Below are 15,148 nucleotides of genomic sequence, written 5' to 3' on the forward strand. Positions count from 1 at the left end.
GATGCTGCTTCCCCATCTGTTTTTCATCTGTCTTTCTTGGTCACTACATGTTACTCTAAAAGATGCTGGCTAATAAAATTTATCATTTGATGAACCCAGACTTCACATCAAGCACTCCCTGGGTCGATACAGCACTGGTGAGAGTCACAAAGAAAAGTTTGAGAAATGAAAGGACTGCAGATGCTGTGAAAAAGGAACAAAAACAAAGTTGCTGGAAAAGCTTGGCAGGTCTGGCAGCATCTGTGAAGGAAAAAACAGAGGTAACATTTCGGGTCCGGTGACCCTTCCTCAGTACTGTTGTGACAAAGAAAAGTTTACACTCTTAAACTGAAAGGAAAGCTCCCTTTATGTTGTCCTAATCAAAAATTCCATGACAAGAGACAGCATAGATTTGGATACAGAATAAATTTTAACAAGATAAATCTCCCCAACATTTTCCATGAAACTCTCCGAGGACAGGGACAGTATTGTTTTAGGATACAGAGTAAAGCTTCCTCCATTCTGTCCCCATTAAACACTCCAGGACAGGGACAGTAATGGATGAGATTCAGAGTCAAGATTTCTCTACTCATTTAAATTGAAAGTAAAGCTTTCTCTGCACTGTCCTCATCAAACATTTACAGAACAATGATGGCACACTGTTAGATACTGGGTAAAGGTTTCTATTCTTAAACTGCAAATAAAGCCCTCTCCACTCTTTTATACAAAAATTAGTGTCCTCAAACACTCCCAGTACAGAGAAAGTATGGCGTTAGATGCAAAGTAAAGCCTCACCTACACTTGTAATCTGAAAGTAGGTTCTTTCTGCTCTTTTAAAATGAAACTAAATCCCCATTGAAACTCTTTCCCCCATCAAACATGCCCAGGACAGGGACAGCAGGGGGTTAGATACAGAGTAAAGCTCCCTCTACACTGTCCTCCCATCAAACACTCGCAGGACAGATATAGCACGGGGTTAGATACAGAGTAAAGCTCCCTCTACACTGTCCTCCCATCAAACACTCCCAGGGACAGCACGGGGTTAGGTACAGAGTTAAGATGCTAGACAGTCTGCCTGATTTCATTCCTTCGACTTTGTAGTGGTTTGGTACAACTGAGTGGCTTGCTAAAAAGGCACATCTTTACAGCTTAGTTACATGGTTGGCATAGACCAGCTTTTAAATTCAATTTTTTTTTGTTGTTGAGTTCAAACATCATCATCAGCTTTGGTGCCATTTGAACCCAAATCCCCAGAGCATTAATGTGGGATTCTGTGCTACTCGTCCAGTGACATTAACATCACACCACCACCTCTCGGGTAATAATTCCTGGGAGTGTCAAAACCACAAAAGCATGGTTTGAGGTTTGCACAACTGCCTTAAGATTTTGAGTTGTGCTCAATAACTTTGACATCCACCTCCCTCCCCTACTGCTGCTCACCCCTCTCATCACAGCTCTTAAGAAGACAATTAAAGGACCCCTTACCTCCTCTTTGAACATCAGACGTCTCTCAAAAGCCATTCTTCAATCCGCGACCTCCTCAAATAAACTGCTGCCATGTGGTACCCATTATAGATTCCAAGTATAAACCTTCTAAACGCCTGCATTCAGATGCAGCCTGTAACTTGCTGGAGGGTGTCCATTACTGTACAGAAACACATTTCTGAACCCTTCAATCAGCTTTCAGTCTCCCTGTAATCTCTCAGGCCCCATTGAGAAACAAATTGTCTGTTAAATAAGAGTATCTTTGCATTTTATTTACAGTGGGCTGATACATATTTAACAAGTAAAAAAAAAACAGAAAACTTCTTTTATACGTTATCGCGACAAATTCTTTGGAAAAAGAAACAAAGATCCCCTTTAAACACAGTTTTTTTTGAGGGAAAAAAACATGCAAGTAAATGGGACACAAATCTCAGATGGGTTGCAACTGGAAATCCCACGTTATGAGTTTCCAGACCCTTACTCCTCAAAGCCTTCCATGCAAAGTTCAAGGTTTGGTTCATTGATGGGAGGCCAGCACTCAAAGGAGGCCTTTTCTTTCTTTAGTTCGGGTGCACCTTCTCCGGAATGTTCCACGTACGAACGCGGCATTCTGTTTTACTCTTCTTGAGTCCTGTGTCTCTGATACACACATGCGAGTACACATACGAGTACACGCACACGCACACAGGCACATATGTGCCTAGCTACGGTCAAAGCCACAGCATGGAAATGAGCTTCTCCCTTCTGTTCCCGCCGTGTCGAGCACCCCCCCCCCCCCCAACCCTTGACCACGAGGCTGGATGCCTTCCGAGTCCAGATGGCCCTTCTCTCTCTCTCTCTCTCCTCTCACTTTTTCTTCCTGTGGTATCTGGTGGACTGCAACAAAAAGTTTGCTAGAGCATTCTGTTAAAAAAACAAATTCGAGGAAAGAACACATAGTATCCAAGGCAAGCAGCCCCAAAACCGCAACATCATGGTCGGTGACCGCTTTTTCATTGGCCTTGTGAAGGCTGAAGTGACAGCTAGAACCTGCTGACTGGGAATCCCACTGTCCAGAACTGGAGCGACAGTCTTCACCTTCACACCCCCCACCCTTTACCCATGCAGTTCTCATAGGCATGGGTCCTCGGCCTATTCTCACTCGCACGTTGGTGCATTAATTCTCTCCCCTCAGCTCTGAGGCACAGTCGGTGAGGAACCTGCTGCGAGTGCTGTGTCTGGAAGAATGACAGGCCATCTTCCGGAAGTTTCTGAGGGGTAGCAGGGTACTGAGAGGATGCTTTTCTTTCGTTGGGAGAGAGCCAGGAGGCACAGCAAGGTGTCCTGCATCTAAAACAGAGATGAGGAGATCTTCCCTCGCTTGAGAGGGTGGTCAGTCTTTGGAATCCATTTCCATACGGAGGCTAGTGCACTGAATATGTTGCTGAATTTGACTGATTATTGATCATCAAGGGAGGCTATGTTACAGTGGGGGTGGCATGGAGGAAAGTGGAGTTGAGATCACATAGACCATCCTCTAGTCTGATGGCCTGAATGGCCTCCACCTGCTCCTGTTTCAGGTCAGGTGAGAGTCCAGAATGGATTTGAGATGGCGAGGTGTCTGATGTTTCCTCACAAAGATTCCCAGAGGCAATCCCCCACTTTCCCTCACACGGGCATAAGCTGTCTCCCTGGCACTACGTTGGCTGAGGTGAGCTGACTCAGCATAGGATGGGCATTTCACACAGAGTGTAAGGTGTCAGCACCTACAGTGCAGGGAACGTAGACCAAGACCAGGTAATCATTTTAACTGCACACCATTCAATACCAGGCCGTTGGTATCGAGGCATTAGGGCCAGATGAACTTTAGATTCTTAAGTTTAAACTAATGCTTGATCATTGCACATCTGAGTTTACTGATCATGGAGCAATAAAAGACAAAAAAACTAAATGCAGCAATTACTATCCCAGGAAAGAGTGTACAGTCTCTGGGTACCACCAATGGACATTTGGAAGAGAAACACAGAACCCTTAAGAAAAAGGATCATTTTAAAAACTAAATTTCCCCCGTGCCTGTAAATGATCCATCAATGCCTTCACTTTTACCAATTCAAATATTAAAGCTTTTACCTAGGGGTGGGCCAGGACAGGTACAGCATGGGGTTAGATACAGAGTAAAGCTCCTTCTACACTGTTCGCTATCAAACACTCCCAGGACAGGGACAGAACAGGGTTGGATTCAGAGTAAAGCTCTTCCTACACTGTTTCCTATCAAACACCCGCAGGATGGGGTTAGATACAGAGTAAAGCTCCCTCTACACTGTTCGCTGTCAAACATAGCCAAGACAGGGACAGCACGGGGTTAAAACAGAGTAAAACTCCTTCTACTCTGTACCCCATCGAACATATCCCCGGACAGGAATAATACGGGGTTAAATACAGAGTAAAGCTTCCTCTACACTGTCCCCCATAAAACACTCCCCAGGACAGGGACAACATGGGGTTAGATACAGAGTAAAGCTCTCTCTACATTTTCACCATCAAGCACTCCCAGGACAGGGACAGCACGGGGTTAGATACAGAGTAAAGCCCTCTCTATAATTTCACCGTCAAGCACTCCCCAGGACAGGGACAGCCTGGGGTTAGACACAGAGTAAAGCTCTCTCTATAATTTCACCATTAAGCACTCCCCAGGACAGGGACAGCCTGGGGTTAGATACAGAGTAAAGCTCCCTGAACACTGTTCCCATCAAACACTTCCAGGACAGAGAGAGCAGGTGATTACAGACAGAGTAAAGCTTCCTCTACACCATCCGTACCAAACAACCCCAGGATTGGGGCAGAATGGGGTTAGGTATAAAGCTCCCTCTACACTGTCCCCACTATCAAACACTCCCAGGGCAGGGACAGATTTGGGTTACATACAGAGTAAAGCTTTGCGTACACTGACTTTTGGAGCTGAGATTAATGTCATGTAGCATGGCGTGAGCTGCTGAGGGCAGCAGGATATGGCTGACATTAGCTGGTGATCACATACGGGTCCCATTACATTTGAGCCCTTTATCCAGCATTGACCAGAGCTGAGAAACCTGCCCATCTGTGCAAACAAACAGTTACAGTTCACTCCCAGGGACACAGGGCTCCCCCTTCCACAGTGACGGTCCCGCTTGCCTCTCTGGTGCATTGAGGTGCTGAACGCTGTTGGGTGCCTCAGCACAGGATTCAGAATGTGGCTCTTTACATTCCAGCCCTTTCCGAATACTTACGGGAATAGCGTGCAGGAGAGCTACCAGGAAGATTACCGGTATCACCAGAAGCAACGTGCAGATGACCCACCACTTGTACCTGCGCCAGACAATGTGCCTCATCGCCTTCAAGGGAGAACGGAACCACAAAAACGATATATCTGGCCGGCTGCAATCACACAGAGCTTTAAAAGCTTTAAACACTGCCTCCATCTCGATAACAAAACATGCCACATGTAAGGAAGCCTCCGCTAATCTTCGGATCACCGTCACCAATATCAAAGTTCTGACACGCATACTGCCAATCTTTTCCTCCATTCTTTCTTGGGAGTGGGGGGCTTATGGCGCTCATTCCGAATTGCCACTGAGGCATTTCAGAGAGCTGTTAGGAATCAACAGCATTGCAGTGGATCCAGATTGAACTTTCAGCCAGACTGGGTAAGGGCAGCAGATTTCCTTCCCTAAAGGACATAGAGTCACAGAGCTGGATAGCATGGAAACAGACCCTTCGGTCCAACTCTTACGTGCTGACCAGATATCCTGAATTAATCCAATCCCATTTGGCCCATAACCCTCGAAACCCTTCCTGTCTGTGTACCCAGCCAGGTGCTTTTTAAATGTTGTAACTGTACCAGCCCCCGCCACTTCCTCTGGCTGCTCGTTCCATATACACACCAGCCTCTGTGGGAAAAAGTTGCTACTCAGGTCCCCTTTTAAATCTGTCCTACCGGACCTGAAACGTTAACTCTGATTTTTCTTCACAGGTGCTGAGCTTTTCCAGCAACTTACATTTTTGTTCCTGATTCACAGCATCCGCAGTTCTTTCAGTTTGCCTTTTAAATCCTTCCCCTCTCACCTTAAAACTATGCCCTCTAGTTTTGGACTCCCCTACCCTGGGAAAAACATCTTGGCTATTCATCCCATCCATGCCCCTCATGATTTTATAAACCACTATCAGGTCACCCCCTCAACGTCTGACACTCCAGAGAAAATAGCTCCAGCCTATTCAGCCTCTGCCTGTAACTCCAACCCCGACAACATCCTTGTAAATCTTTTCTGAACCCTTCTTCAACACATCTGTGGTGTTCAAGTGGGTTTTTAAAATAATTGGCGATTGTTGTCATGGTCACCATTGCTGAGAGAAGCTTTCAGTTCCAGATTTATTGCTGGAAGTTAAATTTCACATGCTGCCATAGTGGGATCTGAAACCCACATCTCCAACACACTAGCCTGGGTCTGTAAATTACTAGTCCAGTGACATTACACCGCAGGCTTCCTCTTAGGGTGCTGTGTGATGAGCAGTAAAATATTGTCTCTTTTGCCAGTGTCCAGTCTGGGCTTGTGCCATCACCATCTGCTGCCGAAACTGTTTCCCCACGAGAGACATATTCATAACTCTCCAGAGAATGAGAAAGGACACAAGTCCACATTCTTCCCTCAAATGTTTGTGGCCTGAATGGAGGGAGCGAGGAGCAGATTCACCAAGAATTGAAGGAATTTGCATGTATAACTAAGGAAACCTTTCCAGGGAGACAAAGGATGAGAGGTTGTTTGAATACCTATGCCGCTAAACAATTCATGCTTTCCAAGAGGCAGGTCAGGCTCAACGGGCCAGTGGCCTTCTTCTGCTCTCCATCAGCCTATGATAACACGAAGGACAGATATTCGGCAATAAGATGTTAATAGTGGGGGATTCAGTGATGATAGTGCCACAGAACGTCAAGGTGCAATGGTTAGATTCTCTCTTGGGTGTTGTCCAGGTCTTGCTGCATTTGGACAGATTCACTACCTGTGGAATCACGAATGGGGCTGAATATTGTGCAATCGTTGGCGAACATCCCCACTTCCGGCCTTATGACAGACAGAATTATCGATGAAGCAGCTGAAGATGGTTGGGTCAAGCACACTACCTGAGGAACTCTCCAGGGCTCTTGTGGTCTAGTGGTAGTGTCCCAACCTTTGGTCCAAGTTCAAGTCCCAGCTGTTCCAGAAGTGTGTCATAACATGCTTGTACAGGTTGGTTGAAACATATCAACTCAGTGTAGTGTAATGGTAGGGTGGGCCACGAGGCCTGTTTCCAAGTCCCACCCTCTCCCGGAGTGTGTCATAACACATCTGAACTGCTTGATTTAAAAAGAAATTCCCCAAGAAACTCCTGCAGAGAAGTCCTGCAGCTGAGATGACCGGCATCCAACAACCACGGCCACCTTCCTACGTGCCGGGTGCAACTCCAACCATTGGAGAGTTTTCCCCAATTCCTGGTCACTCCAGTTCTACTCAGGCTCCTTGATGCTCAAGGCAGAGTCCTCACAAGGAATCAATTGTGAATCCTTCTGCTGCACATTTTACTGACCCGCAGGCAGCGCTCCTCGACTAGTAGGCCCAGGTTCTGAAGACATGAGTTCAAATCCTATCATGGCAGCTGGTGGAATCTAAATTCAATCAATTACAATCTGGAATTGCTCATCGATGTGGTTGGTTCTTAATGCCCTCTAAAATGGCTTAGGAAGCTATTCAGTTCAAGGGCAGTTAGGAATGGGAACTGAATGCTGCCCCAGCCATTGATTAAAAATTAAAAATTGGCACAGGAATCATGCCAAGAGCAGTCTGGATGGTGGCAAATGTTTCCAGCGAACCCAGGGCTGCTTGTACTATATTGGCTCCGTGTGTAAACACAACATTAAGTCACTTTTCTCCTTGGAGCTCGCCAGACAGAGGGAAAGATTCGCTCGAGGCACTGAACATTATGAAAAGGGTTTTTTGATCACTGTGACAACACATGCAGGAATTCAAAAGGTCCCTCTGTCTGCCATGTCACGCACATCAATTCAGAATTTGGTAACCAGCCTCCACTGCACTGTGGGTTTCTGCAGAAGTGATGTTCTGTTGCTCTTGTCACGGGCCTCAAAGACACTGTGACTTCAAACCCACAAGCCCTTCCACCTCTCATTGGCAAATACAGTATAGTATCAACATCCACTCACAGAATCATAGAACAGTGTGGAAGCAGGCCATTCGGTCCATCAAGTTCACTCCAAACAGCATCGCACTAAATCAATCCCTGTAACCCTGTATTACCCATGGCTAATCACCTGCACATCCCTGGACAATTTCCCATGGCTAATCCATTTAGTCTGCACATCTGTGGGCTGTGGAAGGAAACCAGAGCACCCGGAGGAAAGCCACTCAGGCACAGTTGTGGAGAGAATGTGCAAACTCCACACGGTCACCTAGAGGGTGGAACTGGACCTGGTTCCCTGGTGCTGTGAGGCAGCAGTGCTAATCACTGAGCCACTGTGCCGCCACTAGAATATAGCACTGGGCTTGAAGATATAACAGCCCCACTTTCAGTTGCAAATCCTACAGAATTGTGAACCGGTTCTCTGGAGTGTTTCTGGGGCGATTGCTGCCAGCAGAAATATGGAGGGGCAGGGAAATCGTAGCAGCTAGTGGCCCAATTCATTTGTTACACTTGCTACCTCACGGAGCGTATTATTTTAGGGATACAAATCTTACGCTGAGACACCGGAAAAAGACCTAACAGCCTCAATTCAGCAGGTAGCACAGAAGGCTTTGCATTTCTCAATAAGAGAGCTGGTGTCACAGCTTTTCACCTTCACATTCATCAGGATACACGCAAGAATGTCATATTTCAAAGAGAGCGAGAATTTATACCGCTTGGGAAAAGGAAGCTGATTGGTTAGTAAGTCATCTTTTGTTGGTCAAGATATTGCCAGGGAGAATACAGCAGGGAGCCACTGTCTGCGCCTCATTTCTTTAATTCAAAAAAGGCACAATACCTGGGCATGTTCCTTTTGGCTGCAGAGGAAAGATTCCTCTGCACAAACGTATATAGCTTCTAGCAAATACGAGTGAGCCACACTGCAAGATGGACTGATAATCAGCAACTGGTTGTGACGAGTACACGGGATTGTCCAGCCAGTTCTGTCCAATCTTGGAATCACACCAAACATTAGACATTGTGTTCTAAACTGAGTTGGCTTCTGTACCATATATCCTATGTTTACCAGTTGAGATTACCAGCACAGTGCACACCACGGGGTGTCAGTTCTTTGCCAATAAGGGGATTGTTTTGATAACTCTAGCATTATGGACATACTTTGGAGGTTCCAGTTTGGGATTCATATTAGGCTCATCTCTTCCCTTCCCGGCTGGCCGCTCTTCAGCTTCGCGTTCTGTCAGCAACTCCAGGGTCAATTCCAGTTTTCCCTGAACACACCAAATAAGGAATGAAACATGTAAATGAGACATTGGCTAATGGCAGCAACGGCCTAGAGTGTCATCACAGACTATAATAGTTTAATGTACTGGGCAGCGCAAGAATCTGAACAAAGTGTAGAGGGTGTGGGAAAGGGAAGAGGAAGGGCTGAGGGTGTTTGAAGGGTGCTGAGAGACAGAGACAAACAGAGGTGGCTGAGGGAGACAGAGAGAAAGGGCAGCATGAAAGAATGAGGGAGAGAGAGAGACTGACAGACAAAGAAAGGAAGGAGGATAGAGAGAGGGACAGATACACAGAGACAGAAAGATGGATAAAGAGGCAGAGAGACCAGCAGGAGAGAAAGAGAGAGAGGAGGAACACGATGGAGAAAGAGAAAGAACGAGATGGATAAGGAAAGAGAGAGAGAGAGAGAGAAAAAAAAGCAGAGGTAAGAGATAGAGGGAGGCAACAAGAAAGAAATACCGACAGTGGCAGAGACAGGCAGAGGGAGGGAGGGAAAGAGTGAGTGAGAGAGACTGAGATGCCATTGTGAATGCTGTAACCTAGCATTTATAACTACATATGAGAAAGACAGGTTTGCACATTAAACACAGCCTTTCAGTATCAACAGGAATGGACCAAATGTAATGTTAGCTCCTCTCCACAAGACTCTTTATCCTGTCATGTCCACCATGGTCAAGACATGGCTCATTCTGACCACACTGTGTCTGGATCATAAAAATCATTCTGTCAGGAAGTCACAGTGTTAAATCCACATTCTCTTTCACTTCCTGCAATTGCCTTGTAAAGAGGGTGAACAGGAGAGAACTGAGCTCCATGGGGATCAGTCTGTAGAAGATATTCCAAGGCTTTACTCAACTCTTCCCCAGACAGCAGTGGAGGCTGGGTTACTAAAGGCTGAGCTGGGCAGACCGTAATTCGCACGTGAATCAGGCAGGCAAGTGAAGTTTCGGCAACATCAGGTCAGCCCTTATGAGGCTCGAGGGGCTGAATGACCTACTTCTACCGCAAACAAGCTTCGGTAATCCTTAATTCCTAGACTTTGACTTTGCTTCAGAACTGCGAGGCTCCAAGTCATGTTGTCTAACAGTGCACCTGAATGATACTTGGGCATGATGTATTAAATTGTCGGGAAAGGTTGCCAGCTTTAAACTTGTTTTCACTTGAGTACATAAGCTTAAGGGGTGGTGAAGTTGGGGAGTTTAAGATGATTGAAGGAATTGATAGGGTCGATTAAGGGATGTGGAAACAGGTTGGGAAGTGTGGAGGAGTGGGAAACGAGTCAGGGGAAAGGCAGAAGAGGGAGTATTTAGAAATCTAGACACATCTCGGAACAGAGGGCAGGTATTTTATCATGACAGACGCAGGAATGCTCAGTGAAAGAATATTTGCTCTTACTGTCAAATAAGGTTTGCCTGCTTCGTATGTGACGCACGGCCACCAGCCTTTAATAGTCTTCTGCTTGAAGAGTGAAATCATCTTCTGCAAGCTGCTAGACGAGGTGCCCTCCTGCTTAAAGAACTTCTCCAGTGTGCAGCTATCTGCCCACTTCGTTGGGGACCGGAAAGCATTAAGATTAATCTCGAGGTAGCCTGCCAAGGAGAGAGAGAGAGAGAGAGAGAGAGAGAGTCAGCACAGAGTTGGGCATTCAGGGAGCAATCAATCAGGATGTCCTAGAGAAAGGCCCAAGTCTGAAATAGTTCACTGCAACTTGTTAACGCCAGTGAACAGTGCAGTCCTAGGGTGTGCTGGAGAATGGAATGGCGGCAAGGATCAGTGCCTGGGCTTGGGGGACAGCGTGAATTTAAGCCACGATTCCCAGTCTCTAATCATCATGCTCTGTTGAGGCAGAGAATGAGAGTGAGCGTGATGCCTACCACAGTGGGCACAACCAGCTGGCGGATGACCCACTCAAGTGGCACACATAATCACACGTGCCTGTTCAATTCTGTGCCTGATTGAAGGTCAGCGCACGAATAAAGTGTGAAAAAGAAGGGATGCCTCTTCTCACCTGCTCACAAGACAAATGTGTTAATGTAACACAGTGACTGACAGACACAGATGGCATGTGTATACATGCATACACACACACACACTCACACGCGTACTGTCTCTCCCGCTCTCTCTCTCTGGGATCTTTGGTTCCCAATGTGGCAATGAGATGCCATTGGGGGTGAAGGTGAGGTTGGCTGCTCAGTGTTTAATTTGCAACTCCAGGTTGTGTGCCAGCAAACAATTAGAATCAGTCTCAGCGATATCACCAAGTCACCACAAACCCTCTCCGAACACAGGCTCATCTGCCCTCACCTGACACCAGCTGGTTACTGCAACAGGACAAATCCAACACTGAGTAATGAATAAGTCTGGAATAAAACACGCAGGTCGCCCAAAATGTAGATTCTCTTTTACCCAAGCAACAATCACTGACCCTCTCCGTCTGGGCTCTCACCACCAGCAAGCTCCTTCACACATACTGTTCTTTCTTAAACTGAGGACACAATCACTTCAAATTTATCAGGTTAAAATCCCTTCTAAGTACTAACCCAAGTCATTTATCCTGTTGGTCTCCACTAATGTACAAGTAATCTGCAACATAAGAACTTAAAAGATATGATCTAACTCAACCCTACCAATTTGCACCATCCCTTGCTCTCCTTAGTATCCAAAATTTATCAAGTTGTCTTGAATGACACAGCCTCCAATGCCATCTGAAGAAGAGAATTCCAAAGATTCACTACTTTCACAGTGAAGAAATTCCTCCTCTCTTCAGTCCTGAATAGGTGACCTCTTATTGTAAGATGCCTAGGTGTATTATGATTTTCTAAGTATCCCATTAGCAGGTCCCTAAGAAGAGATTTTCCCTCTTGCTAATCTTAGCCTGACTGTCCTATAGTTACAGTTCTCTGTCTTGCTCCTTTCTTGAAATAAATCTATTGGATGCATTCTTGCATTCAGGGCTTCTTAAAAATTTCTTTCATTGGATGTGGGTGTTGCCGGCGAGGCCAGACACTTTTTTGTCTGTCTCTAATAGCCCTTGAGCTGAGAGGCTCGCTCAGGCATTTCAAACGGCAGTTAAGAGTCAACCACATGGCTCTGGGTGTGGACTCACATGGCGGTGAGGCCAGGTAAAGAGGGCAGATTTCCTTCCTCAAGGGCATTCGTGAACCAGATGACGTTTTACTATCATCAAAGATTGTTTCATGGTCATCATTACTGAGGGTACCTTTAAATTTAAGATTATATTAACAGATTGAGATTAATTTCCACCAAGTGGCAACAGCAGTTTCTGGAAGTAGAAGCCATTCAGCAACACACTGACTGACATACACAGAGCTTCCTAAAGGATGCATAGCCAAGCAATTTCAAGAGAGAACTCTACAGCTACTAGGATTTGTCCGCAGAACATTAGCTTGGGAGTCCAGATTACTAGTCGCCCGGGATGTTATTGGATTTTAACCAAAATTCTGGAAGATCAAACAGCAGAGCTGTTAAAGATTACCTAAGTAGTCATCAAAGGACACTTTATCATTGTCCCACAGTTGGAGAATTAGTTTAGGAGGCATTTTCATTTCCGTCTCATCCAAGCTCCAAATATAGTTCTGAAAGAAACAGAAACAGTCTCTCACAATTGGCCCTTGCTGAATTACTTAGAAAACAGAGCCCACATGCAGTAACCTTTTACGACTAATATAAAAGCAAACTACTGTGATTGCTGGAAATCTGAAACAAACACAGAGCGTGCTGGAGAAACTCAGCAGGTCTGGCAGCATCTGTGGACAAAGGGAAACAGAGTAAACATTTCGAGTCTGGTATGACTCCTGTCTGGTTTTATGACTGGGTAGATTTGCACAGATCAAATTCCCAGCCAGCGCTTTGACAGGGTCTGCGATGAAATAAAATCAACAAGCAGTAATGCCAGGCAGTTTACGTCAAATATGTTTGTTGATACATGTTTGTGCTCTCTGCCTGTACTGAGAGAATCTGAATCTATAATGAGTACATTGCTTCAAATCAATATCCCTATGAATCAACCACAGTGATAAATGTAACACAGTGGGACAGCACGGTGCCTCAGTGGCTAGCTCTGCTGCCTCACAGCACCAGGGTCCCAGGTTTGATTTCACCCTCGGGCGACTTTCTGTGTGGAGTTTGCATGTTCTCCCCCGTGTCTGCGTGGGTTTCCTCCGGGTGCTCTGGTTTCCTCCCACAGTCCAAAGATGTGCAGCAAAGATGTGCAGGCTAGGTGGATTGGGCCAAGGGAAATTTGGGATTACAGGGATGGAGGTCTGATGGGATGCTTTTTGAAGAGTCAGTGTGGACTCGAAAGGCCAAATGGCTTACTTCCACACTCTAGGGATTCTATGATTCTCTGAAGTGATGGTAAGTGCCCAAGCGTTAGTTAGAGATAAAATCTGTATTGATAACGAAAATGAGGAGACCTATTGCATTGAATTTACATTTACTGGCGACAGAAGCTTCAGTGGGAAACGGAAGGATGCAAGGAGATCGGACAAGTTCAAAAGAGTGGGCAAAAAATGGAAGGTGAAAAATAATGTAGAATATTTTTAATAAAGTCATGGAATGTGGTTATCACTAGCTGCTCCAGCAGTTATTTCCATCCATAACGGCCCCTTGAAAAGGTGACGGTGAGCTGTCTTCCTGAACCACTGCAGTCCGTGTGGTGTAGGGACACCCACATAGTGCCATTAGGGAAGGAGTTCCAGGATTTTGACCCAGTAACACTGAAGAAATGGTGATATATTTACAAGTCAGGATGGTGAGTGACTTGGAGATGAACCTGCAAGCGGGGATGATGCTCCCAGGTAGCCACTGCCCTTATCCTTCCATGTGGTAGTAATTGTGGATTTGGAAGGTGCTTTTGTAGGAACCTGGGTGATTTGCCACAATACATCTCACAGATGATACACACCGCTACCACTCAGTGCTGGTGATGGAGGGAGTGAATGTTTGTCAATCTGGTGCCAAACAAGAGGGCTGACTTGTCCTGGATGGTGTCAAGCGTCTTGAATGTTGTTGGGGGCTGCACCCATCCAGGACAAGTGGGGAGTATTCGATCACACGCCTGACTTGTGACTTATGGATAGTGGACAGGCTTTGGGGAGCCAGGAGGCAAGTTACTCACTGCTTTTGCAGCCACAATACTGATACGACTGCTCCAGTTCAGTTTCTGATCAATGATAATCCCCAGGACGTTGATTTTGTATTTAAAAACATGAGAATAGAAAGATCTTACTGCAACTGTATGAGACTGAAAAGAGTTTAGCTCATTGGGATTCCATATAATTGTGTGAATAGGAAGAGGATTAATCCATTGATTCTTTCTGATTGTACATAATAGGGGTGGAAAGTTTGATCCATAGGGATTGTACGCAAGAGTGGGAATTGATTCATGAAGATTGTATACAATGGGAATGAAAAGACAGGATTTAATCCATTAAAATTGTGTATAATGAAGGGATGGGGTGTGATCCATGGGGATTGTATACAATAGGAGTGAAGGGGAAAGGGCACTATGTGGGTGTGCCTACACCACACGGACTGCAGTGGTTCAGGAAGACAGCTCACTGTCACCTTTTCAAGGGGCCATTATAGTATACAATGGGAATAATATACAATGGAAGTGAAGGGATAGTAGTTGATCCATGGAGGTTGTACACAATGGGAGTGACGGGATAGGGTTTGATGCGTTGGGATTGAACACAATGGGAGTGACAGGACTGGGTTTAGTGCATTGGGATTGGACACAATGGGAATGACGGGATAGGGTTTGATGCATTGGGATTGGACACATGGGAGTGACGGGATAGGGTTTGATGCATTGGGATTGGACACAATGGGAGTGACAGGACTGGGTTTGGTGCATTGGGATTGGACACAATGGGAATGACGGGATAGGGTTTGGTGCATTGGGATTGGACACAATGGGAGTGATGGAACAGGGTTTGATGCATTGGGATTGGACACAATGGGAGTGACGGGATAGGGTTTGGTGCATTGGGATTGGACACAATGGGAGTGACGGGATAGGGTCTGATGCATTGGGATTGGACACAATGGGAGTGACAGGACTGGGTTTGAAGCATTCGGATTGTATACAATGGGAGTGACAGTATAGGGTTTGAAGCATTGACATTGTACACAATGGGTGTAGAAGGGATGTCAGGTATGTATTTACATCATGTAAATACATAATCACTGT

The 15,148-nt window shown here is 45.8% G+C and overlaps 1 protein-coding gene across 1 annotated transcript in view; it reads right to left on the reverse strand.

The window, feature by feature from the left end:
- Positions 1-2,210: 2,210 nt before the first annotated feature.
- The window catches only part of LOC125447975 (myoferlin-like), a 112,387-nt gene continuing 99,449 nt past the window's right edge, over positions 2,211-15,148 (reverse strand). Inside the window, exons 49-53 of the mRNA XM_059641169.1 lie at positions 12,428-12,527; positions 10,327-10,520; positions 8,809-8,918; positions 4,710-4,857; positions 2,211-2,367 (exon numbers count right to left, since the gene is read on the reverse strand). Coding sequence (XP_059497152.1) covers positions 2,311-2,367; positions 4,710-4,857; positions 8,809-8,918; positions 10,327-10,520; positions 12,428-12,527 — 609 coding nt within the window. The 3' untranslated portion in view covers positions 2,211-2,310. The remainder of the gene's footprint in view (positions 2,368-4,709; positions 4,858-8,808; positions 8,919-10,326; positions 10,521-12,427; positions 12,528-15,148) is intronic.

Source organism: Stegostoma tigrinum, chromosome 40 (assembly GCF_030684315.1).
Source record: "Stegostoma tigrinum isolate sSteTig4 chromosome 40, sSteTig4.hap1, whole genome shotgun sequence".
In the NCBI taxonomy this organism is placed as follows: Eukaryota; Metazoa; Chordata; class Chondrichthyes; order Orectolobiformes; family Stegostomatidae; genus Stegostoma; species Stegostoma tigrinum.